This window comes from Melanaphis sacchari, unplaced genomic scaffold, assembly GCF_002803265.2.
Source record: "Melanaphis sacchari strain LSU unplaced genomic scaffold, SCAv2.0 Contig20_pilon_pilon, whole genome shotgun sequence".
Classification (NCBI taxonomy): Eukaryota; Metazoa; Arthropoda; class Insecta; order Hemiptera; family Aphididae; genus Melanaphis; species Melanaphis sacchari.
In genome coordinates this window covers 6,338,842-6,366,326 of record NW_020271042.1, presented here as the reverse complement: position 1 = coordinate 6,366,326, position 27,485 = coordinate 6,338,842, and the positions used below count along the sequence as shown (strand labels likewise).

The 27,485-nt window shown below is 25.6% G+C and overlaps 5 protein-coding genes across 5 annotated transcripts; 1 reads left to right on the top strand and 4 right to left on the bottom strand.

Annotated features, from left to right (window-relative positions):
* Positions 1-889: 889 nt before the first annotated feature.
* LOC112593752 (probable phosphatase phospho2) lies at positions 890-3,418 on the bottom strand. The gene is made up of 2 exons (XM_025338279.1): positions 3,325-3,418; positions 890-1,678 (listed from the first exon to the last, which is right to left on the bottom strand). The coding sequence occupies exons 1-2, from the start codon at positions 3,394-3,396 to the stop codon at positions 977-979; spliced, it is 774 nt and encodes a 257-aa protein (XP_025194064.1). The 5' UTR covers positions 3,397-3,418; the 3' UTR covers positions 890-976.
* On the bottom strand, positions 1,769-2,337 carry LOC112593753 (transmembrane protein 203). Its single transcript, XM_025338280.1, has one exon. The coding sequence runs from the start codon at positions 2,252-2,254 to the stop codon at positions 1,829-1,831; it is 426 nt and encodes a 141-aa protein (XP_025194065.1). The 5' UTR covers positions 2,255-2,337; the 3' UTR covers positions 1,769-1,828.
* A 428-nt stretch (positions 3,419-3,846) lies between the features above and the next one.
* Positions 3,847-4,859, top strand: LOC112593754. Its single transcript, XM_025338281.1, has 3 exons — positions 3,847-4,127; positions 4,499-4,652; positions 4,725-4,859. Exons 1-3 carry the CDS (start codon positions 4,000-4,002, stop codon positions 4,791-4,793), a joined length of 351 nt encoding a protein of 116 aa, XP_025194066.1. The 5' UTR covers positions 3,847-3,999; the 3' UTR covers positions 4,794-4,859.
* Positions 4,860-6,266: 1,407 nt separating this feature from the next.
* On the bottom strand, positions 6,267-13,064 carry LOC112593558 (aldehyde dehydrogenase-like). Its single transcript, XM_025338006.1, has 11 exons — positions 12,873-13,064; positions 12,191-12,295; positions 10,045-10,312; positions 8,863-9,053; positions 8,667-8,780; positions 8,494-8,596; positions 8,223-8,407; positions 7,947-8,111; positions 7,643-7,800; positions 6,945-7,019; positions 6,267-6,876 (listed from the first exon to the last, which is right to left on the bottom strand). The coding sequence occupies exons 1-11, from the start codon at positions 12,906-12,908 to the stop codon at positions 6,819-6,821; spliced, it is 1,458 nt and encodes a 485-aa protein (XP_025193791.1). The 5' UTR covers positions 12,909-13,064; the 3' UTR covers positions 6,267-6,818.
* A 5,943-nt stretch (positions 13,065-19,007) lies between these two features.
* LOC112593532 (DNA-directed RNA polymerase I subunit RPA1) lies at positions 19,008-26,183 on the bottom strand. The gene is made up of 9 exons (XM_025337954.1): positions 25,590-26,183; positions 22,803-25,486; positions 22,525-22,644; positions 22,188-22,463; positions 21,774-22,122; positions 21,578-21,675; positions 19,822-20,049; positions 19,413-19,743; positions 19,008-19,338 (listed from the first exon to the last, which is right to left on the bottom strand). Exons 1-9 carry the CDS (start codon positions 26,181-26,183, stop codon positions 19,072-19,074), a joined length of 4,947 nt encoding a protein of 1,648 aa, XP_025193739.1. The 3' UTR covers positions 19,008-19,071.
* Positions 26,184-27,485: the final 1,302 nt, after the last annotated feature.

The following is a 27,485-nucleotide window of genomic DNA, read 5'->3' as shown; positions in this document are numbered from 1 at the left end:
TTGAATTAATTGTTAAAATTTGATGCGTTAATAGATAGATAATAATAAAAAAAATTGTTCAATTTACAATTTTCTTTTTTATATATATACTTGTTTATCAATCAATAGATTATGTTTTGTTAAATAGTTATTTAGTCTATTTTAAATTAATAAACCTTACTAATGAATACTTCACACACTAAAAAAACTTGATTACAATTTTAACATGTATTGTTACAGAAAGAGGTCTATCAAGCAGTTAGGTACATTCAACTTGTGTTTAAAAATTGAAAAAATAATTGATAAGTTATCTTAATTTACTGAATAGTAAAATTCTATCACAAATCTTATAAAGCTAGTTCAATCTTTGAACATAAACATTTTAAATACAACTTGATGAAATCATTAAAATTATTTATTTTCCATGTAACATTAAATCATAAATAAATAGATAAAAAAATCAAGTTAAAATAAGGTTTACTAAATGCCATTCATAGTTCTGAATCATAGATTTTTAAATATATATATATTTTTATGGCTTTTGTATGTATTATGGTCCAATCATATTTTTAATAATTAAAAATAAAAAAATTTAAAATTGCAATATACTTATTTTAAAAATAGCATATAGGTGTTAAAGACAGTGTGAAAAGCTATTCAAATAAATATTAAATGAAAGAAAGGAAGTGAAAGACCAAAAAAAAAGTGGATTGATAAAATGACACGAAAATACAAGTATGTGTAAAGATTAAAGAAATAAAGGATAAAGTCTCTATGGAGCCAAGCAGGTGTAGAAATAAGGTGACTGAACCAATAATATTGAAAGAAGAAAACTTTTTATATGTACAATACATATGAAAAATCAGTATTTTAACATTATTGATTGAAATACTTTATAAAAAGTTATAAATACAATAAATATAATTCATATATCAAAATAAGCATTTATAAAAGTTAATTAAGCTAATAACTATTAGAAAACAGTCTGATATATTAATCAAGTTGAAATTAGCTTGGAAGATGTTAAGAACTCATAAATATATTCACCTGTACACCATGGTATTACTTTAGCTGGTGTTATGCGAGACTTCAGCAAATTTTCCAAAACGTAACCCTTTCTTGGAAATGCAATATCATGTTCAGTCAATTTTAAAATTGGACACAAGTCATTACGACCATCACCAAAATATAATATTTTATTGTATATTTTATTTGTATTTAATGCATGTTCCTCCACAATAGCTCCTTTGCACATGTTTGTAGTACACAAGTCGCATTTAGTTTGAACAGTATAAGCTTCTATTTTAATGGCATTATTTACAACTGTTGCTGGATTTGTATAAATACTTGAAACTACATCTGACAATTCATTATGTTTCAACCAGTGATAGATAAATACTGAATTTGAATCGGATGCCACTATGATTTCAAAATTATTTTCATAAAGTGCTCTCATTAACTTAGGTATACCATCATTGGGTCTCATTAAGGATACAATATCTATTATTTTTTCAGCTGAAATTTCAATAGTTTTTATTACATCAAATACTTGTTGCATATACTGAGTCCAATTATTTGGAAAATCTTTTCTGTCTGGAATAAGATTGGTAGGATTTATTAAATCAATAGCAACTACATCAGAATTGCCATCAACTATTGTATGATCAAAGTCGAAAACTGCCAACATTTTTTCAAGTTCCTAAAATAATATTGTGCATGTTATTTAAAATTATTTTCAAAAATTTAATAAATATAAAAAATGGTAAGACTTATCAAAAAACAACAAGAGTCGTGTAAAAAAAATATTTTATTTATAATTTAAATTTACAAGAAAATATATTTTATGTTATTAATGTAACTGACATGCACGTATGGCAATAAGTTGTAACACAAGAAATATGGGAGACATAATTTCTGAATAATCCAGGTTTGAAAGTCCTGCTAATCTTCTACAAAGTAATACTTTAAATAAAGCCCACACAAACAACAATGCTGATGACCAGATAGTTCTTGCAATAGCTTCTTTGATATGACCTTCAATGTAAAGACGTATCAAAACAATAATGTTGAAATATGTACATAGTGCATCTGCTACAAATAAAGGCGAAAACACTATCCATATATCATAAGAACCAGGTAAAGTCGATGCAAAAGCAACATCATCCAAACGCAGTGCCAAAAAAACAGTAAAAATCAACAGGGCAATGAGATGCACTAACATTTCGAAGACTGTCAGCCCCAGCCATCTTACCAACTCTTGCAATGCAAATAACATTTTACTTGGTTATTTTTATATGTATGGAAGATAATGAACGTGGTCTCGCTTCATAATCATCATCTTCATTCAGTGGCTCTAAAATATCTAAAAAATATTTATAAATTTAAAACAAAAATAGAATAAATAAATAAATAAATAAATAAATGTGATTATCATACATAATTTAATTATAATTTTTCCATACAACATACCTTTTATATCTGCTGTAGATGTTTGTATATCCAATTTAATTGTGTTGTGAAATTTTTCCTGAAGCTTCAATGCTACATCAATTGTTGTATTTATGGCTTTTCCAAGACCATTTAATATTAAAACTGAATTATCTAATTCTAGATGTTTGGCAGCTCGTGTTAAATGACACTAAAAAATTTTAAATTTAATAACTAAAACCAAATAAGTAAAAATTTATAAAGAAATGTAATTTAAAAATAATGATAAAAATGACTTTTTTATTCTGTTTAGTTATTTTAAATTTACACTAAATTAACATATATAAGGTTCACACAATTTTAACAAGTAAATAGTAATAAACTTTACTATAAAAATTACTATGCTAAGTAAGAACATCAGTTATACAACTAGTATGTATAGTTATGAGTTGCACAAGATTAAATAACATTAGTAATATTGTAACTAAAAGAGATTTAAAACTTATGCAAAGTATAAAATGATAATTTTATTTAAGTGAAAAATTATTTTGTATGATTATAAGTTGTATTTATACATTAAACTTAATATTTAACAAAAACAAAAATCTAATAAATATAGATATTACTTTAACACATTATTAAATAAAAAATCCTTAAACAATACAGAAATTATTGAAAAAGCATAATATAAAAGATTTAGTTAAATCATAGTATCAAATAATAAAATACCAAAAAGTGCATTTCTTAATTTACAGTTTAAAATAATCCAATCATATACATATTTAAATCATTCAAAAAACATAAGATGTTCTTATATATAATGGTTATGTGTCGATTGTCTAGAACTGGTATTTGTAATCATCTTAACATAACAACATAAGTACTTAGTAAATATTTTAAATTAGAAGTTATAATTACCTGTATAGGTGTTTTTGATGAAACAAATAGTTCTTTCACCAAAACCGAATCTGATGCCGATAACGAGGACATGGAAAATTATTTTTCAAGTTTTTGGTTTTAGAATTTACTATTTACTATTTTATCATTATTCATTAGTATCTGGTGATAGCTAGGTTAGTACTTAGTTGCATAAAGTTATACCACGTTTTACACTACTGACAAATGAATTACTCAATGATAAATACTAAATAGCAGTCAATCGTGAACTCGTGATCACGAATCAAGACAGTAACTGAACCGTCAATCAGTGATCACTGAATACTGATCATCGGGACCCCGGATTACAAGTTAACGTTTTTATATTTTATACACAAACCTACTTTTTCGTGTTTTTCTTGTTCAACTTTCAGCTGTTAAAAATGTATTTAATCGAATGACTAACATTGATAAAATGATAACGTTTAGAGACCAATTTTTCTGAGTACTGACCACAGATTACGGAATAGATAAGCTTAATAATAAACTATATTTTATTATTTTAGTAACAAGTTTAGTTTGTTTTTTTGATAGTTGATACTAATTCAAGTACAGACCTTAGAATTGAGATTAAATAAGACACCGTTGTGAATTCATTACTAGTTGTCTGAAATTTATATATCTGTCTAATCATTCTACCATTCGTCACTCGAAAACATGAACGGTTTAAGTTTGTTAAAAAAAACTGTTCCCAGGAATGTGTACTTATTAAACCAGATTCGACCTCTACATGTGTCATATGCGCGGACCAAGTCGGTAGCCCCACGAGAATCGTTAAATTCCGAGTATGTATATTCTTAACTATACTAACTATTATAACACGTACACTTTGTAAAAACGATCCATCAAGCTTTGAGACATCTTAGGTAGGTAGTCTTGTAGCCAATTTTTTTGTAAAACTGTTATTTTGTTTTGATAAATTTAGAAGTTAAAAATGTATTTTACATTCAATACCGTTGAGACAAGTAAAATAACAATAACTAATTAAAAACATACAAACTATAAATATAATGACATAATGTTATATATTTTTATTTAAAAAAATGTTTTAAGTTACCTAATAAGTCGTTAAATATATTATAAATTTTAATGTTTCATTGTTTTTTCTAAATCCTATTTAGTGTAACATAAATAATATATTTGTTGATTTTTTTAGCTATGTGTTGGATTTACATTATGATTTCCATTATCGTGATCAAATACCATTTACAGAAAAGGATAAGAGGAATAATACTATAGCCGACGTTTCTATGGGAGTAGTTTTAGCATTTGTTCTATACAAATGTTACTCTGAACCTGAACATTTACTTGTATGTATTTCTAACATTGCATGGTGTTATTATGTAATAAATTTATTTTTTATGTGATTTATATCATTATAGGGAGATTTTCCATATCCTGATTCTTCAGAATGGAGTGATGAAGAATTAGGAGTACCACCAATTGAATAATTATGTATCATTATTTAATTAATTACATGTAGTGAAATACATATAATCCAGAAAAAAAATGTATTGAGAATTATTCAAAAATAAATATTACATTGCTTGTTATTAAATGTTTTTATGTTATTATTATATAATTATATCTTAAAAATTGTCTATAAACTATTATTGAGTACTCAAATTTAGTGACGGATCTAGACTAATGGTGCCCCTAAGTTGTGAAAAAAAGCCGGCTTCAAATTTTTTTTTTATTAAAAAAATAAAAAATAAAGTTTCTATTATAAAGAAATTATCATTAAAATATTTTTATTTTTTTATAAAAAATTCAATTTTTATAATTTGGCACCAAAATATTGCATAAAATCATACATTACATCAATAAGGTATATTATATATATCTTATTAGGTTTTAATTATTAAATTGTTACTTGGCATTTATTTAATTACGCGTCGTGTTTTTCTCTGCATACATATTTAGTTATATTATCGTCCATCAAAATCCAGAAATACCAGTAAATTAGCCTCAATATTCATTATAATTTACTTGAAAAAACAACATAATGAATTGAGCAAGGCATTGGATTCATCTGTTTACATTTTAATATCATAAAAGTCGATAACATAAATGGCATTTTAAAATAAAAAATAAAATCAAGTTGTTACAGGAAATAAAAAAAATAGCATTCCAATAAGAATTATTGTTTTTCTGTGTAGGAAAAATTTTTATTTAGTGAATAAAATTTGCTCTTTCCCCCTCTCCTTCTAGGTTGTAGCCTACTCAGCTTATAACTTAATCTAGTACTGCTAAAATTTAAAAAATACTATACTGTGGTCTAGAAATATATCCAAAAACCATTATAAATGTTTAAGACATATGCTTTAGTATATTTAATATATAAATAATTGATGAAATGAAATATGGTACACGTAAATAATATAAATATTATATATAAAATGTTCATATTTAACTTGAATTTTTATATTTATGTTAAATTCAAATTATTATTTATATTCATGTATATTTAAATTATTTTAAAAGTTTATTATTATTGTTATAGGTATTTATAGACAGAACTATTATATTAGTTGATTAAATATATTTTAGTATTCTAGTCTTAGGGATAACTACAAATGACAAAAATAAAATACCGATTTTTGTATGGAATACTTGTTCCTTATTCAAATTGAATATAAAATATATTCATACTTATTAATCATAAAATTTAACCTAATTAAAATACCAACAAAGGCTGTTAAGTAAAGTGTGTATTGCATTTAGTCTTTTCAAAATTTAAATTACCATTTGGAAATTTATCATAAATATTTAGCCATTATCAACTTAATAACAATCCATGATTAAATCAAATAAATCTTGATTTTGACTCGCAAGGATATTTTATTTAAATACAGATATACATCATTTTCAACTATTATTATCCACTTAAGTTTAAAATAACTAAATATTAACTTAAAATCAAAAATTTACAATTTACACATTAGGCTTATAAGTTATTTCATCAGAAATATAAATTTATAAGTCCTGATTCTAAACTTAGCAATCACCCAAACTCAACACTTATCAGTTATCATACTTCATATTAAAGTTTCAATGTAACAGGCTACGATTACGATTGATGCTAATATACCTGGTGATTATATATTAAATTGACATAGTGATTTGTATGACTATATGAAACCCTTACATCCAAGTATCCAATGTTAATTACATAGGTATATTTATGATACAATAAGAATTAGAAATAAGATCACTATTGATTTAAGTCATGGAACCAACTGTATCCTAGTAAATAGATATCTGCTAAATTTTAATAATTAACACAATAGATTTATATTTCAGTATTTCATAATATAGGTAATATAAATATCAGTAATTAAACAATCAAACTTATAAAGAATGAAACAAAATTTAAAAGAAATTCAATATTATTGTTAACTTTAATTAATATAAAAAGGAATACTTAAATTATACATTGATGAACATACATTTTTATTTATTTCATTGTATGAAATTTATTGCTTGATTGAGATAGATTTAACTTCCAAGTAGTCATTTAAACCGTCTTCTCCTCTGTGAACACAATAATGATTTAATATTAATAATTTAAAAAAAAAATAATTTGAACTTAAAATTCTTACAATTCTCTACCAAATCCAGATTGATTAAATCCACCAAATGGAATTTGTGCTGAGAAGACAAGGTAACTGTTAATCCTGTAATAAATTATGAACATTTGAAAAATTATTTTTTAAATTAAGCGAAGTGATAAATGTATTAATTTTATTTATTGATGTATTACATTTAAAAAGCTTTGGTTTTTTACATTGTGGGGTTATAAGCTCCCAAATATTCTGAAAATAACCGAGAAAAACAACATTTTTATATAAAACCAGTCTTAACCAGGCTTTAAAGTATTTAAGTCTTTAATGATAAGCTCTATTTCTTCTAAACCTGGCTCAGCAGGTGTTGCTGGTGAATTTTATAATTAAAATTGTGTACAAAATTTTATTTATATATCTGAAATTTGAAAATCTAAAATTTTTTTTACCTATAATAAAAGATTGTAAAAATATTTACTGGAAAATCACATTAATTTTCTATTAGTACTCGCAGTATAAATTTTTACATTAAAGATATTCATCTATGAAGTAACTCCCTAGATATATTTTCAACTCAATATAAATATTTTGTAGTAATTCAAAAATGAGTCACTGCAGCTATTTAAAATGTTCACCATATATTAATATTATAATTTTCTAAAAATTTTGATGTAGTTTCGAGGTTACAAGACAATCAAAATCAAAATCATCTTGTTTATAAATACTGTTATAATTACCAAACTGAACCAGCATTAACATTGTCCATATACTTCATCGCAATATCCATATTTTTAGTTAATATTCCAGCAGCTAATCCATATTTAGTGTTATTTGCCCGGTTTATTACTTCATCCAAAGTTTTGAATTTAATGATTTGTTGAACCGGTCCAAATATCTAAAAAATTAACATGTTACTAACACAATATACTTTTTACACAATGTACTTAGTAGTATAAAATTTAATATAAGTACAAAGTACATCAATTTATATTATCTGTTCTAAAAAATAATTAAATTTAATATATAAATGTGTATATTTACTTCTTCTCTAGCAATTGTCATATTGTCAGTAACATTTGAGAATACAGTAGGATACACATAATAACCTGTGTCACCAACTTTAGACCCACCAGTTTCTAATTTGGCACCTTCTTTTTTACCAGATTCAATCAGACTCAAAACTTTGTTGTATTGTTCTTCGCTTACCTAAAAAATGTAATTTAGTTAAAGAATTTTTGATTTAATAAAGTAGGTAGATAGGTAATTTAAATTTGGAAAAAAGTATACATAATAAATATTTATAATTTAAAAACTTACTAAAGGCCATATTTGTGTATTGGCATCAAATTGGTCTCCAACTTTCTTACCAGATGCCAATTTTGCAGCTTTTTTTACAAATGTATCATAAATATTTTCATGAACAAATGTTCTAGAAGCAGCACAACAATTTTGACCCATGTTAACAAATACCGCATCATGAGCAATTTTAACAGCCTCGTCAACTGTGTATAATAATAATATTTAGTATAATATTATTATCTATAATAATTAAATTAAAAATTCATCAAAAATATTTTTAAATTTTTACCATCAAAATCATCGAATATTACCAAAGGACTTTTACCACCCAACTCCAATGACACACGTTTTAAATTAGACTTGGCTGCTTCTTCCATGACTAATTTTCCAACCTTTTAAAAAAATATATATATTGAATTCAAGTTATGAAAACAGTAACTTATTTAATTGATTGATATTTACTTCTGTTGATCCAGTAAAAGTCACTTTATGTATATCTGGATGACTAGCTATAGCTTTACCTGCAGTTGGACCATAACCGGGTATAACGTTAATGACTCCATTTGGAAATCCAGCCTAAGAGGTAAAAATATTTTATGTTAGGTACCTAAATGAACTATAGTGATTATATATTTATGTTATGTAATTTCTATTTTACCTCTTTTGATAGTGCAGCTATATACAAAGCAGTGAGAGGAGTTTGTTCAGCTGGTTTTAATACAACAGTACATCCAGTAGTAAGTGCTGGTGCCAATTTATGTATGGTAATAATAATTGGATAGTTCCATGGTACAATTATTCCGACTACTCCAACAGGTTGACGTTTAGTGAATGTAAAATATGGTCCATCTATAAAAATGATATGTATTTAAATATTTTAATAAATAATTATTTGAGTGCAAGTTAATTAAATACAAAACTTCTTCACATACTGTGGGATATTTAAGTAATGCATTTTCAATCTTTAAGTATTACAGATACATAGGTACAATAGCATTAGACATTTAGACTTTATGTCTTAAACTTTATCCATATATAGTATAATGTTTGAAAACTTTTTATAAAAATCCCTAAAAATAGAAAATAGTTTTGGGCAAAATAATTTTTGTTTTTTTGAGCAATCTTAGATTAAATTCACTTATTTTTATTAATATTTTTGAAAGTTAATAGGCATATTGCTTTTATTTATTACAGTCAAATTTGCTTATTATGATCAAGAGACTAAGAGAATCTGATCATTATAACCGAACTTTGTTATATCCAGATTATAAAATGTAACAACACATAAGATATAAAACCAACCAAATACATTGCTTGGAATCGTTTTACCCGGAATATCGTTGTAAATGGCATCGTTATACGTGAATTCGACTGTATTTAACTTTATATTTAACTTTGAAAAAATTATGTACTTTAAAATGGATGATGTTAAAGACATTACTAAAAATAATGATACATCAAACCCTTAAAAATATTATTTTATATAATTTATATTGTGGATTAATTTATTTTATGATTATCCAAAAACCATAAGAAAAAAATGTTTAGTGAATGTGTTATAACTATTTAGTACGAATTAAAGAGGAAGGTAAAAAATAGTGTGCTGATTTACACAGGAATATTTTATCTTTTAGATCGAAAAAACCTATGTAAGTATAGTACGTATACATAATCATAAATTCTTAAAACTAGGTGGTAACTTTATGGTTAAAATCAAAATTAAATTTTTAGATATTCAAATTTTAAATACAAAAAAACTAATTTGTACTTGCAATAATTTAGATCAAGGAAATAAAAATAAGTTAATAACTAAAGATAAATCATATTCATATACACCTACCTGATGGTATAGTTTTTCCGTGAATTTTGTCAGCAAATCCCGCATAATATCGAAGAATTGAAACAGCAAACTCTACTTCTAACACAGAATTATTATATGGTTTACCATTGTCTAAAGATTCTAAATTTGCCAAATTAATTTTGTTTTTTTCTAACAATTCTGCTAATTTGTAGATTAATTGCCCTCGATCAGATGCGTTCATTGTACGCCATTCAGAATTTGGTTGAAATGCAGTCTTTGCTGCATTAACCGCCAAATCTACATCCTCCTACAATAAAACAAACTAGTTTATCATTTTTTATTTTATTTTATTCATTCATAGACGATAATTCTAGACGATAGTTCTAAATTTAAGTATCTATACTTAAAAATCAAATTAATTCAAATAAAAAAAAAAATAAAAGATTTTTTTGTGTTCATTATTTTGCAATAGACAGGTCGACTCTGGTTAAGAGTTTAAGACTTATTAAAATAGTATCTATATTAGCCTAAATAACTACATATAAGTGAATAACATATTATATATATTTATTATAAACCAAAAATATAATCAAGTTATTTTATAAATTATAATTCAACTTGTTAACAGCCAGGCTATAAGGTTAGGACTTAAAATTTAGTCCCATTCAATAATGTCTATATTATTTTAAAAATTTGTGTTTGTATCACTTATTAGTATCATACAGGCGTATGGACTTTGGTAGTAGAGTTGAGCTGATAAAATATGTTCCCCAAAACAGTCATAGATTATACAATAATAAAATTATAAAGTTGCATAAGCATAAATCTGCTCTCCTAAAATATAAATTCTCATATCAATGACTAAGAAATATTAATAAAATATTAATGATATCATTTTTTTTTATTGCTACTTCTTATTTGTAAATATTGAAGATTTTCAGTATTTTTTTTCTATACATAAAAATTATATATTTTAGATTCTGATCGGAACAATGAACGTATTACAATTTTACAATGATGCATGATTTTTGTGTATATGTAAACCATAAGTAGATTATAAAATGGTTCAACTTTAACTTTCGAAAGAGATTTTAGATAGAAAATTAAATACAATTAAGAAGTCTATATTTTTATGTAGTTAAATAAAAAATTCCTAGCCCTTTTTTAATAATCGGCAGAAACAAACAAAACATCAAGAAAAAACCGGAATTTTTTGCAAATCCAATTTTTGAAAAAATTAATTTTGTTTTTTTTTTTTGTGTGTGATTTGAGAAAAAATAGCTGTAGATACTTGAAATTTTAGTTGAATATTTATATTATAATTTTCTATTTACGAAAAATTTTTTTAAAATATTTCAATTTTTTTTGAGCTATTTACAAATATGAATAATTTTTGATTTTTTTTTTAATTTTCTTCTATGAATGGCAAATAAAAATTATTCACTGAATATAAATGTTTGAAAATTTAATACAAAGCTCCTCCTGAGTTGTTAATTTCTCAATTAAAAAAATATTGAAAATCTAATTGCAATACATTTTTATTAGTGTTTAAACTTTAAAGTTAAAATTTTGACAACATTTGCCAAAATATCTAGTTATAAAAATAATTTTGTAGTTAGAAATTAATTAAAACTTTTTATTTTCTAAGTTTTAAAAATTTAAAATAAGATTCTTCATAAATAGTTTATACTGGAAGCATAAAATCTGAAAAATGTGTGAAAACAATTATTTTTTTTTTAATTAAAATAAACATACCTACACATTCTTGTTCTTCTAAAAAGTGTTATTTGAGATTTAGCCACTTATGCCATATTATAAAGCGTATGCTCGCATTTAGCACGGTATGCAAGTGCATACCTACCCTGTGTGGCTGTGCACACGCTTTTGTAAGTGGTAAAACATAGCAAGAGATATATAGGTAGTTAGGTACTAGGTACTTTAATATAACTAATCTATTTATCTTCAAAAATCCATAAGATCTGTCAAATGTCAACCATTTAGACATAATTTAACTAATACACTAATCTATTTATGTTTATAAATTAATAATACATTGTATTTACTTGTATATTATTAAATTTTTTATGACACATATTGGTCAACCTAATTCAATATAATAATAGATATTGATTGTAATGAATAAAATAAAATTTATAATTAATGTTTAAATGTTCCATGATCTTACTTTATCTCCTTCCGCAACATTGATAATTATCTTTTTATTAGCTGGATTGATAGTAGAAAACGTTTTTCCACTTAATGAGTTTACGAAACTGTTATTGATGAATATCTATAACAATAGAGAAATAAAGTTGTCATTATAGTGAAAATACCGATATATTACGTGTTTGATTATTATAAGTCATATTGTTTAATTAATAATTACCAAAGGGTTGTTTTATTTAGTTTTATTTATTATTTAGTAAGTTTTAGTAGAAATTTAGAATATTAAAAAAAAAACTATTTTAAATAATGTTAATAACATAACAAAGCAAGATGATAAATGGTCACTTTTGAAAAAAAGAAGATATTATACGAAACTTAATGTAATCACTAGACCACTAGACACGTAGTAAGTCATTGTAGGCTAATAAACATTGTATTTGAAGCCTAATTAAAAAAAAAAAGAATAATTATGTAAAAATTAAATACCCAATAAGAATATTTTAATCTATATGTAACATATTTTATATTTTGAAAGCAATAAATAGTTGCATGAACAGATGACAATTTTAAAACAAGTTTTAATTATTTTTTTATTTTTTAAAACAGAAAACTTAACATAACACACCCTTCCCCCACTTGTTATTCATTCGTACCGGCTCTGATAAAAAAATGGATTATAAAAAAAGATACCTTGTACATACCTGATTATATTGAACTTTAATTTGTGAATTTGCCATATTTATATATGTTTATTAATTTGATTAAATTAATCTTTATTAAAGCAATGCAGTATAAACTGATGGTATACTTATGAGTTTGGCTATGGAATGAATCACAGCAGAATTATAGAGTGGCGCAATATTATTCAAGTAGACAACTGCAGTAGGCACTTTATACCTTTTATTGGTACATAAAGATAATAGATACAATGGCGTTTCTATGGAGGAACTGGAGGGGGAGATTCGCCCCCCCCCCACGTGCTGTATAACATATGTTCATTGCTATAAATTGTTGTTACATATTTACAAGGAAATCAGTATATTAATTGATATCATTCAAAAATTCTCTCGTGTAAAACCAAGGAGTTAGACTTTGAATTATAAACATGCATGCTATAGGTACTATATTTAAATAAATAAAAAATTCTTATATTATGTATTACAATGTTATATTTTACAAGTATAAAATAGCCCAATTCCTGTGTCTATTAATACAATTATTGTACTTGTGGCTTTACTTTTTTAAGTAATTTTCTATTTCAAGAGTTGGTGAAAATATATTTCGCTCCTCCCCCCTCCTGTAAGAAAGATCTAGGTAAACCACTGAATAGATTGATGATTATACAATATGTCAGGAGTTTCACTTTGGAATTTTTGAAATAACGGCAATGGGAGAAAATACGAAATTGACATCACTACTGAAATACCGTCGACCGTCATGGTATCCTACTAATTACTTGTCGATTATATTACAATGATGCCAATATTTTTGGAAAAAATGAATTCATCCTATTGTATTAGTGTATTATTAAAATTCAATAATAACTTAAACTACTACAATAGCAATATCAAAAAGTTATAAGTACCTAATTTATAAAAATTTTCAGTATTGGTATAATTATTAATTCGAAAATTTGAAACTCTACAGACCACAGGTTATGTCACCCTATAATATGTGGTTAATTTTTTTTTTTTAAGTTTTCATTGTTCGTAAATTGTGTGCAAATGAGCTTTAGTCATATAATGATATGCTTACATGTTATGATTGTGTAGGTATGCTTAACCATTCAATAAAATAAATAACGGTCAAGTTGTCCACGCAGATAACTGTTAAAATCTTATTAAGTATAAACACCATTAATCACTAATAAAAGGAACCTAACTTTAGGTAATACACTAATGCAATTGATTATAGAATAGAGAGATATCCCGTTTAGGCTTTATTAATATACAATGGTAGGTTTTGGTGTCTTTGTGATCACATGTGGGATGCAACTTATATGAAGCACTAGTGTAGTTGTGAATGTTGTGATGCGAGGTTAGGTTAAACATTTTATAGTTGAACCTAACTGATGACATAGATTCAAAATAAAATGTAGTTATCTTTATCTATCAATACGTATTAATATTGCTGACCTTAATAATTGTTTAATAACAAAATAAATGTGGGTATCAAAAATATTTTTGTTTATTTTATGATATATTTTTCCGTTTGTTAAAGGTATTATTATATTAGAAATAGTTGTAGTATATTATAAATCCCATATATAATTTACGGGACTAAAAAAAGCTCTCCGTTTTACATTAGATAGGTTTCGTTTTATCAAAGGTTTAATCCTAAGTTAAATTATAGAAATCTGCCGGTACCATAATAAATTTCCGCACAGAAGAGGATTCCGCTAAACAATGGCCGTATAAGATAGGTTTTGCTGTAGTTCCATACACTCGATTTAGAATGTTTTTATAAATTTCAATAATTTATAATAAAAATAAATGTATACATTTTATTATTTTTTTGTTTTTGTTTATTTCTATTATTTGTATTTATACATATTTTAACCACTCCTCCCCAGATTTTTGAAATTAAAGAGGACTCAAAATTATAACTTTAATAATAAGTGAGTGTCTTCTTCCTCTGACTACCATTTATTTTTAACTATTTGGTATATTTTATGATAAAATCATAAGCTATATGTCTGTAGAATAACCTATTATTTAAGATTATTTTTGTATTTTAATCTAGTTTTATTTTATAAAACTATTATATTTTAAATTCAGTGATAAAAAACAAATGTTAATTGTGAAGGTACATTAATAAATGGAAATACTACCTACCAATCTATTATCTAGATACAAAGTGTTATTTTTCATGGTATTTGGTATCTATACTTAATTAAGTTATCTAACTTAATTATAAATTATGATTTTATATTAGTCAACAAAATTCTAATAATGAACATGTATGTTATATATTTGTTACTAAAGAATATAATACAAGTAGATAGTTATTTATTAAAATCTTCAGTCTACTTATGAATAAATATCTATACTCCAGAGGATCCATATAGAATGAGAAAATTTAACAAGATTTTGAAATGACATAACCTTGAGTGCTATTTCACTATTTACCTACCTAAAAATATAATTAATTAAATTAGGTAGTAAAATGTGAGTAGTACTTCAATGATGTATTTAGAAATGTTTTTAGGGGGGAGAGAGGCACACACTTTCTAAAATTTTACCAAATATACTACCAAAAAAAGAAAAATTAATCTTCCATTTAATGTTTAAAATGCAAATAATTTATTATATTTTTAGTCAGTCATTAAGTTTAAGAAAATAGCAAATACAATCAATGAGGGGGCCATGACCCCTGAACCCCCCCCCCCCCCTGGGTATACTTTTGCAGTGCTTATTGGGTCTTTATGGATGGTTCGATGACTGGATAGCATGTAAGACTTTACAATTCATAATTGTTTATTTCTATGTATAATATACGATAAGATGTAAAGATGAGACCTAATTTATAACTTTCGAGAGTATTATTAATTTTACGTATTTACAATTACAATAATTCAAAATATGTAAAAGTGAAGTATCACCATATACTTAATAACTAGACAAAATAAACTCTAGTCCAGTGTCCCATTCAGTAGGTCCAAATTTTATCCCGATCGATGGATAATTGATATAAATTATATTAATAATACGAAAATCACGATATTATTAAACTGTCGTGATTTTGTATCTAATAATTAACAAAAAGGTATCGTGTACATACGTAATAGTTATATCCACTAGTCACTACCTAATATTTTTTCGATTTCATCCACAATCAAAAGTATAAGTGATTTTATTTTTATCAATACGAATCCAGGCATATTGCTAATTATTGGTTTAATTTTTTCATTTACCCAACTCAATTGTACATAAAACTATTAAAACTTAACCTATTCTAACATCTCACTTTCATCCAACACAGACAAATGATTTACACGGATAAAAGGAGTAGAGACTGATGATTCCTATTACCTTCTAAAAATATTTTGTTCTTTACATTTCATTAAATAATTTACATAAATGTTCATGATAACATTTAATTTTTTTTTAAATTTTAATATTATTTTCTTTCATTTTTGGCAAAGATGTGATATACACGGCAATACGACATACGTCTATATTTTTTCATAATTAATCATCATTATTAAATATCCAACTATCAAGTTCTAATAAATCTAAATGGCCAATCGACTTAATAATACCTACCTATAATACTCAGAAATCTGAAGTTAATAGTTATCACTTTATCAGTAATCACAATGACATAATAATCGGTCATGTTGGACATGTTGGTCAATGGATAACAAAACTTTATAACTATTAAACTTTGTCCGTTAAGTATTAAGCATGGTCTTGTACAACACTGTGGTATTGAGATTTTAATCAATTCTATTTTTAGTATTTTTTATCATAGAAAAGTAAAATCTACATCATTGACCTACGTATAAAGTTATAAGTTATAACCTACATATTTTATGACTTGTTATCTATCAATACTCATCGGCACATTTATTATTTTAAAAATATTTAAATACCAAATAGCAGTTAATCAATACTGATTTTAATTATTTACCTGTTTATTTTGCTATTAGATTAGGTAATAACTAATAACTGTTTAAAAGGCGTACCTATAATAATTTATTATTAACTAATATTTAGGTAATATAATATTACCAATATCGGATGTACCAGTGTAAATACAAATATATAATAAATAAACATAAAAAATATTATGTTATTCTTAAATCGGTTTTTTATGAATTATTTATCATATTCTTAATCTGCTATCCAAGTGTTGTATATTTTAATTTCAAGTGGTAAATGTTTTTATAAACAATAATTTCACTTTGAATATTAGGAAATGCCAATTAGGTAATGACCTTTTCAAGAGTTCGAGTTCTCTCTACTTTTGATTATAACCTAAAAGGTGTATCGCTACATCGTACTACGAGACCTATTAAAAACCTTGGAATATTGTTTGATCTTAAACTGAAATTTGATTGTCATATCAGCTACATAGTACATTGTGAACAAATCAAAGACAATTCTCGGTTTTATTCGCCGAAATTGTGTAGACTTCGATGACACTTTTGTTTATATATGGCTCGATTATTTTATATTCATATACATCTTGAGGATCACTGAGAACTGTATTCTTGTGCTCGTTCGTGGGTAACTCTAAATGGTTTTAAAACTATACATTTAGATTGGTAGAAATAGATTGATAGAAACAAAAATCTACCACAGTACCACATCCTATCAATAGGTAGAATTATTGTGATTAGCTAAAAAGTGTATTATAACATATTTCATAACTATTGAAATTATAGATAACTACAGTACTTATTTTGCCTATACTTTACGCCGAGTAAACTTTATGTTTGCACGATATATTTATTAAATAATATATTATTAATGTTTATATTTTGTATACAATTAATTTTATCAGTATTTACGTTGATTTTTAACGGAGTTTATAACGTTGATGATAGGTATTAAATATTTTAAAATTATATATATTTTTATCTTTTTGATTATAATTTATAATATCGTAATAAACATCAATAATATGTACTGCTAATTGGTTGTTATTAAGGCTCACTGTTAGATTTATTAGAATAATAATAAGTTTAAAATGAAGATATAAACTCTGCTTTTAAAAAAGTACTTCTTTCTGAATGTTTTTAGAAGCGTACAATGATAAAAATCACACAGCTGTCACATCAGTTGCCACTTCAACTTGTATAGGTAACACTATATATGATAAAAAATTACTCATGTTATATATTGCACTTTTGGAGAACATATTTATAAATATGTAGAATATATTTTGCCATGAGTCATTATAAATTGTTTAGTACAAAAAATTTGGCATGAATACTAAAATATATATGCATACACATACACTTCATAAATATTTTATTATTGAAAATGCTTAAATAATTAAATTAAAAAACCCATGTAACATCCATCTATAATATGAATTATTAAAAATCTATTGATCGGTATCCCAATCAGCCCAAATTTAAAGATAAAATACTTATTAATCAAATTCATTAAAGAAATTGATAAACGATAAAGTAATGTTATATAGTCTCTTTAGAAGAAAATATTCTTAAAAAATGCATTGTGTAAATCTAAAATAATCTAATTTTTCTTTATTAATTTGTAGTTATAGATTTGAAAACTGAAATATTCAATACAATTATATTTCCAGAGCAACTGATATTTGTAATCATAACAATCTATTTGAAGTAATATTATTGAAATGAAGATTTTTCGTAACATTAACGTTTTCCTATTATTGTCATAATTGAAGTAACCGATATTTGTAGTAAATTATTCGGAGTAGTACTATTACAGTAATTGGAGCAATCGATTTTTATGATCATAATGTTATACCCACATTAAATTTCATATTTAATTAGGTTAGTTATTGTGGGTAATTTTTTTAGTAGTCTATAGCTCAAGTATCTACTAAAATCTAGATAATATTTGCTATTAGAAATCATCTTCAAAATTGAAGATTGAAGAACATTGTCTATTCCAAAACGAGATAACAGTAAAAATATTGTTATATTAATAAATTCCTCAGATCAAAATAATAAATGGATAGGGGGAAAGATATAAAAATTTCTTAGTCAAGCATTTTTTTTTTTAAACTACTTAGATCTTAGATAGTTTCAATTAAATCCTAATAAATAGACATTACCAGTATTTTGTAACTCCGTAAGAAATTTCTTATCTTAGTATAATTAGGAAGAAATACAAACAAAAATTAATATACATGTTTTATTTAAAATAACAAAATTAAAAGATCAATTATTACAATTCATTGAAATTATTGCCATAACAATTTAACAAGTCCACTTCCAATTTGTGCTTGTTGACCAATAATAAGAGTACTCGAAGGTGAAACCAAATTATCTTTTAATCCTTGAACTGTAGATTTTTTCAAATAATTAAGAGTAGATTCAAATGACATTTGTTGCAATGGTGACGGACAGCCATTCATACCAACTCTATTCAATGCCTTATATTTGCCATCATAAGTCATATAATCAGCTATTAATGATAAATGTCGGGTATCTACATTAATACCGTAAACCTAAATCAAAAATATTATACAATGAGTATATACCTTGCATGATTTATTTCAATAATGATAAGTATAATACAAACCTTAAATACATTTTTCACTTCCTTAATAATAACCCTGTTAGCTGCTTCTATGCCATACGTGTTCAAAATCATTTGTATATCATTACAGTATAATGAATTTAAGTTTAAAATCTTAGCAAACCTAAAAAGCTCTGCTACACCACGTGAACCCTCAGTTTTTAATATTATTTTACCATCTTCTTCAGTTAAAATAGCTCTATTAATACCAGGTATTTCGTGAATGATTACTCGACCCATTAAATCTTTAATTAAAGCTGTTAAGTCCATTCTTTTAAATTCCAAAGGTATAGATACTTGAATATAAGCAAATGTATATGGCTTCTTATCACATCTATAAAAGTTTAACATTTTTTATATTATTTATTTTTTATTTAATTTAATTTTTTTTTTTTTTTAAGTGCAGTCTTACTTGACATCGATTACAATTTGAGAATAATCTTTATAATTAACGAAATCTTCATTATTTTCATCTTCCATGTTATTTTCACTATCTGATGTATTATTGTTTGCTTTAATAGACTTATTTTCTATAACAATTGAGTTATTACATTCACTTTGTTTATCATTTATCTCGGCTTCTTCTTCACTCATTGGATCATCTTCATCTTTTTCATAATCATATTCTTCAGTCTGAGCTCTAAAATAATTTATAAGTTAAAAATAGTTTTAATATTTTAAAGCAAAATATTTTTTGGAGTACTTCGATAAAAATCAAAACTTGGATGAATAGTTTATAAGTTATAACTGATAAGTATTTAAAGAACTTTAGGTAGGTACAGTACATAAGGATACCCTAAAAAATATTAGTCTACTATTTCGCTCATCAAAGCTTATAATTTCTATAAATCATAAACTACTTGTTCGAATAAATCAAAATATTTCAAAAAATATTCTGCTTTAAAATATGAAATTTAAAACGTATGTTGTCATTAAATAAAGTAAAAAACTTAAGAAAATTAACTATAAAAAAAATTTTTTTTAAAAAGTTGATAAACTTTCAAATAATTAGTGTCATTTGATAAAAGAATCACTTTGTTTATACTATTTCATATAATCAATTATTTAAAATATGAAAAATGTGTTGTGTAACTAAAAAATCTTTAATCATCACACCTACATACTTTTAGATAAAACTTACTAGGCTATAAGTATGTTTTGAATATAAATTTGGAAAAATGTTTTACATGAATAATTTTTCATATATACATACTTGTAAATGATTAATGCTAATATTATCTTTAATGATTCTCATAAATGTTCAAAAAAATAATAATAAAATGGAACATTTTTTAATAATTTTTGATTAAAATATTATGTACATATACTACTAAACTTAAAAATAATCACTACATTCAAATATATGCTTAAAAATATCAAACATACAAGTTTATACAAAATAAGATTTAAACAGATTTGAAATCAATCAAGATTTAATGAATCAAATTTAAATCAGATTTCGATGACTAAGAATATGCTAAAAAATTGTTTACTATATCATAAATATTTGAACCTTACTTATAAGTTATAAGTAGGGTTCGGAAGTTGACGCATTTTGCATTTTTTTTTGGAACTTTTTAGACGATGCTCTTCTGGCCACAAATCTGTTTCATAAGCATGTGAATCTAAATAACTAAGTTTTAAGTCATTTTTTGAGATTTTTAGGTCATTTTCCCACATTTTTAGTTATTTTTACTGATTTCACACTAGTTCATTTCTTATCGTTCCTTGTTAACCATTATGCCGATAACTTAAACCACAGACACTTATAAAACAAATATTTTTAATTTTTTAATTTTCCTATTTTAAGGACATTTTTGTCATTTTTATGTCATATTTTGAAATTTATAGTAAAATAGAGTAAAATATTAAAAAAAAAAATGTATTTTTATTAATATAAAACTAATATTTGTAATTTTTTTAGGTAATTTTTTATTGTTTTTAAGGTCATCAACTTCCGAGCCCTAGTTATAAGTCAATGGCCAAAAACCAAAATTGACAAAATTTTGATAAGAAACAGTTTGATTTAATTATTTAATTAACAATATATACATTATAACTAAAACATTTTACGATAAAATGTACTTGATAACTGTATTTAAGTTATTCATTTTTTTCATAATTTTTATAATTAATTGTTTAAAGGATATAAAATTTTAAATAATTACTTTCTTTTCATGGCTGCAGAATCAAATTCGCCAGCTTCAGATTCACTATCAGAATCAACTTGATTTTTAGTTTTAGTTTCTTGGGGTTCACTTTCGTCCTAGATTATTATTATTCAATTATTTGTTTGTTATAAAAAAATATCAATAATTAACTTTCAATTATGTTCAGACAGTTTAAATGAATAATTATACTTACTAATAACGCATCTTCATCATTGTCATTATTTGTTTCTCTATTTATTTTAATTGCATTTTTAGTTTGTTCAGAAATTAGTTCTCCACTAAAATTTTTTGACAAATTTTTAATGAACATTTTTTTAAGGTTTTCTGAAAATGTATTTTTAATGAATTTCATGACATCTTTTGGTGTTACATGGGTTATAGATTCGTAACAACGATGTGGTAATAAATGTAATGTTAAATCATAGCGCATATGTCTAACTGGATTTAACATTACTTTTTCTCGTACTTGTACTTTTGATAAAACATCTTTTAATGTTATTTTAGTCATTAATTTCCTTAAATATTCTGCTTCATTTTGAACACTAAACACAAATATTTTCAACACTTTAAGTAATAATAAAATTTTACAAAATTTATTTAAATTTACTTTTTAGAGTGGAAGAATGGTATTTCCATTGATGGAGTTTTAATAGTTTTTGTAGCCATCATTAATATCTCACGTAATCTAGGAATACCTAGGGTGACATTCATCTCACCACGACCAGCAAAATGAAAAGTATTCAATGTCATCTGTGTTGATGGTTCACCTACAGATTGGGCAGCAATACAACCAACTGGTTCACCAGCTGCAGCAGTGGCTGCCATAGCTTTGAGACGAATTGATTCTTTTGCAATTAGTTTATCATTGTCATTCAATCCATTACTTAAAAATAAAATATTAAAATTTAAATAATTATTTAAAAAAAAATATTTAAACTTTTTACTCAGTATCAATATATTTATTAATTGATGAATCCATTTTTTCTGATAATAAACCATAGTGTCCTCCACGATGAAAAGTTGCTCCTACAGGATCGGGTATTCTTTGGATGTTTTCAGTATAACTATCAATGAATAATTAAGTTAAAAACTGTAATTTAATGTTATGAAATAGAAAACTTAAGAATTATTTGTTAATATATTTTGATTTATTTTATATAAGTAGTCTCACTAATTTGAATATATTTTTTTTTTTTATATAAAACCAAATGTTAATACTTACGATTTTTTAACATCTTCATCTATTTCATACCATTTTTTACACATTTTTATGTCTTGTACACAACGACCATTTTTAATTTTTAAGTGCTTTCTATTTTTAACTTTAGAAGTTTGTTGTTTACACCAACTTAAAAATTCACTTTTTCTATTAATAGTTTTCTTTATTTTCATAGCAGACTTGATTTCTTCTAACTTTTTATCAAGTTCTTTGTAACATTCATCATTTCTGATTTTTTTAAGAGCACTGAAAGAATTTACATTGCCAGCTAGGAAACCAAATTGCTTTTCATTGAAAAAACTGCTTTTGGTAACTTCTAAACCATCCTCACCATATAAATACTGCACAATACTTCCATTGCTGTCTCTAACAGTCATGTCATAATTAACAATGAGGCTTTCAAGATGTTTAACTAAGCAACGTTGTAAATAACCACTTCTACTTGTTTTAACAGCAGTATCTATAAGACCTTCACGCCCAGCCATACAATGGAAGAAAAATTCTTGGGGTTGAATGCCAGTCATAAATCTACTACCTATAAATCCTCCAGCTTTAGGTAGTGTATCAAATGGTGGAAAACTTGGTAAAGTTCGACCAGATATCATCATAGGTGGTCTTTTACCTTCCAACTCAATTTGCCCCAGACAACAAGATATCTGTATAGTGTTTACAGTAGATCCTTTTGCTCCTGATTGAACCATAAGCTGTAAGTTATTATTAGGGAAAGGTTGAAGTAATCCTTTGGGGATACAAGCTCTAGTTATTTTATTGGTAAATGGCTGTAAATGTTTTTTGTAATTTCTATCAACTAGTACAGCAAAGTGGCTACTTTTACTATATGACTCGGCTAATTTAATATTCATTGCTTCTTCGCCTATATACTCAATACCAAGAGATTCCTGAGCAGCTAATGTTCCAGCAGTTTTTGATTCATCAATAGCAGTTTGGCGTAGATGATCAGCTTTTTCAGTCACTAATATGTCTTCTACACCTAAAGTAAAGGCATCGCATTGTAAATAAACAGTAAATAATTTACTGAATGCACTAAGTAACTGTGCTGAATATTTTCCACCATATAGTTCAAAAAAACAATGCACCAAACTGTAAGTAGAAGCTCCTATATGATTTTTATCTAGAATTCCTGATAATAAATTACCATTTCGTACAATAAAATTGAATTCTGATAAAAAATCTGGATATTGATAATTATTTAAATTTCTCCAACATTTTTGTTCAAGTTTAGATTTGGACATTAAGTTTATGAATGTTTTTTGATTAAGAGGAGTCAAGTTAATAATTAATGTTGAAATAATTTGTTTACCAGACCATAACATTACAGGTTTGATGATAGCTGGAGGTACAGTCTTAATTTCACGATCAAATGAACTTAATGCTTGATATACAAAATGCATATACTCTCTTCGAGTAAAAAAACGTCCTCTGATGGTCATTCTTACACTTGATATTATATGATCTTGTATAAGTCCACTTAATGGAGTACCATCACGAGGTACTAAATATTGGTAAACAGCACTCGCTAATTCTTTAGCTTCACACTTCGCTAATTCACTTTGAGGTAAATGAGCATTCATTTCATCACCGTCAAAATCAGCATTATATGCTTTACAATTAGCATAATGTAATCTTAATGTTTTTTCTCCTTTTAAAACCTTAACCCTATGTGCCATAATACTAGGTTTGTGTAAAGATGGCTGTCGATTAACAAGCATCATATCCCCATCAATAACATGTCTATGAACGATTTGTGGACCTCTAGAATTTGGACCTTTGTAAAAAAGGGTTTTTGATAAAGCTTCTCTACGCGATTTGTTTGTAGCAGATAACCATTTTACAATTCCTGCATCTGTTTCAATCATATTTGCACCTGGATAATGATTTGGGCCATTTAATACAACTCCATGTAATCCTTTATTATTCCAGTCCGTAACAGCTACAGGATAAGTTAATTTTTTAGCAAATTCAACTGGTATACCAATTTCATCAGTATCTAAATAAGGATCAGGTGTAATCACAGAACGTGCAAAATAATCAACACGTTTACCCATCATATTTTGACGAATAATACCAGATTTTTTTTCCAATAATTGTTTCAACCCAATTCTAATTGTTTGATCTTTATTATTATAAGATTTAAACAAATTTCCATCCAGAAGAGCATCAACACACATTTGTAAATTATGCATAGCAATTTGGACTTTTTCTACACTATCTTTTCCTTGACTATCATTGACGAGTTCAGTAATTTCTGGTGAAATTTCTTGACCTTCTTTTTGATCTCGTAATAACCATATATATTGTATAACCTTGGCTTCTCGTAAAATAGACTTATAAGTTGAATTTCTAGGACTCTCGACTAGTTTTCCTTTAACCATCAAGTTAGGACGAATATTAGAAGGAGTAACAAGTATTTCTGACATAAAACAAATATCTGTAGGATATTCAACTTTCAAATGAGCCAAGACTGGTAATAAAGCACTTATAAAATGTTTTTCTTTGATCCACAATTGTCTCAGATGTTCTCTTATATCTGTTGGGAACAAATATTCTTTAGTTTTTTTATCTTTTTTTGATTTAACTGCATGAGAAATAGTAATTGTTGAAAACGATTTAGAAATCATTGAAAGTGGTTTTTTACAATGCATACATCCAATTCGTCGAGCAGTAACCTATTCAGAAAATACAATATAATGAAAAATAGATCGATCAATCAATAGTGCAGTATTTTTATGATACAATACATTTAAATAATTTTTATTCTAATTTACTCACTTGATTTAAGGCTTCAGCAATGAAAGTCTGTCGTATTTCATCAGCACTCTTCACATAAGACCCACCATTTTCTTGTAGACGTTCTTTTAAATATAAGCTGATAAATGTTTCTAGTTCTTCAACAGACAAGTCTCTATTGTCATCTTCACACAGACCATTTATTTCAGTAGCCAAGTCATGGGCATCCGTCAATTGACCATTATCAAGAAGCTTTAACTGCGCTGCCAACAACATAGTAGTTTTTCGTGGTAACAACACTTTGTAGCAAGATAAACAGCTTATCTTGAGTATGTGAATGACTGCTGCGGTAAATATTGGATTGATCACTGGACATGGCAACTCAATATGACCAAAATGGCCAGAACATAAAACCGAATTTTGGTTACAAGTTGAACACTTGCCACTGTTTATATGAATCGACCCGAGACGCGCATCATACAATCCTCCGGGTACGGGTTCGCCCAAAGGAGTAAATGATATGAGGGAATCTATACGCGCCACTGACAATTTTTTTATTTCTTCCGATGAAAACATGTTAAATTCCAAACTGATGGGTTTGAACGGATCCACATTGTAAAAATCATGGTAAAACATTTCGAACAACTATATGACCAGTAAGTAAAAATCGCGAATCAACTGTTGAATATTAACTATAAATAAACGGCAAAGATTTTTGGTTTAGTGACTACTGACTAGTGTTGTAAAGCTATAATTCTGTACGCTAGTAAACTGCACGATGTGATCAATTGGTAAGTCAGTGGCCACTGGCCGGTTAACAGTTAATATTAATAGTTATACATCATACACTGGTCACTGACTATTCATAAGTTCATTACACATTTACACATTTTGAAAATCACGTGCGTGAGCCGCAAATTGTTGATAAAAGATAATGCACGAAGAAATTCATATCACAGAATAAATTAATGTTCATACTTTTTACTCCATGAAATATAAATCAAAATAATTAAAAAAAAACGTAAATTAAAAATTATAATTATAATCATATATTCATAGTTCATACCACAATTTTATTGTTATTTATTATCAATTATGAATTTATGATGAACACCAAAAATCTATAAAAACATTAAAAACCATATTTTTTTAAGGGAGATACAATAAGTTGTAATCGTGTTATTCGCACACACGTCTGTTATAAGTATTCTTTAAAAAATAAGCTGTAAACCTAACAAGGTGTCAATCATAATATTAGATTTTTACTTTGCTATGATCACGATTAAGATGATATACAGGTTGGGAATACTCGTACAACTTTAATCAAGGATGTGTGAAAAACATTTCAAACTAGAAAAAATGATTATCAAGTGAGTCTAATGCTCTAGAATAAATACTTAGTAGGTATCTAATGGTAAAATTATATTTTCTTACAATCCTACCTACTTTAAATTCCTTGATATTTTAAATTTGTAAATTTACATTACGAGTATAAAAATATTTTAAATCTAATTTTTTATTTGAACCATTAAACATAAGTAAATATTTAAAAAATTGTTTTAAATTAACATGGTATTTATGTAATATATATATTCATATATATTAATATACAGTGTTATAATTAAGGCTATAAAATTAATATATTGATTGCTACATGCCCACATGTTTTCAAAATTTCTTCGTATTAATGTTTTTTTTCTTAAAATATATTTTATTTTTTCAGTCTATAAGGTCTAATATTAAAATCTCATAAAACCGATGGTAAAATAATGTTTGTTCTGATATCTACAAATCCGTTTTTCATACATATTATTAGGGACCGGATTTATATGCACAAAAAAATCCTCAAAATATGCTTCTAATAATGCTGTAATATGTTATGAAATATGTATTTATTTTTAAATATGTACTTAAATATGCATTTAAAGTTTTGTTTAA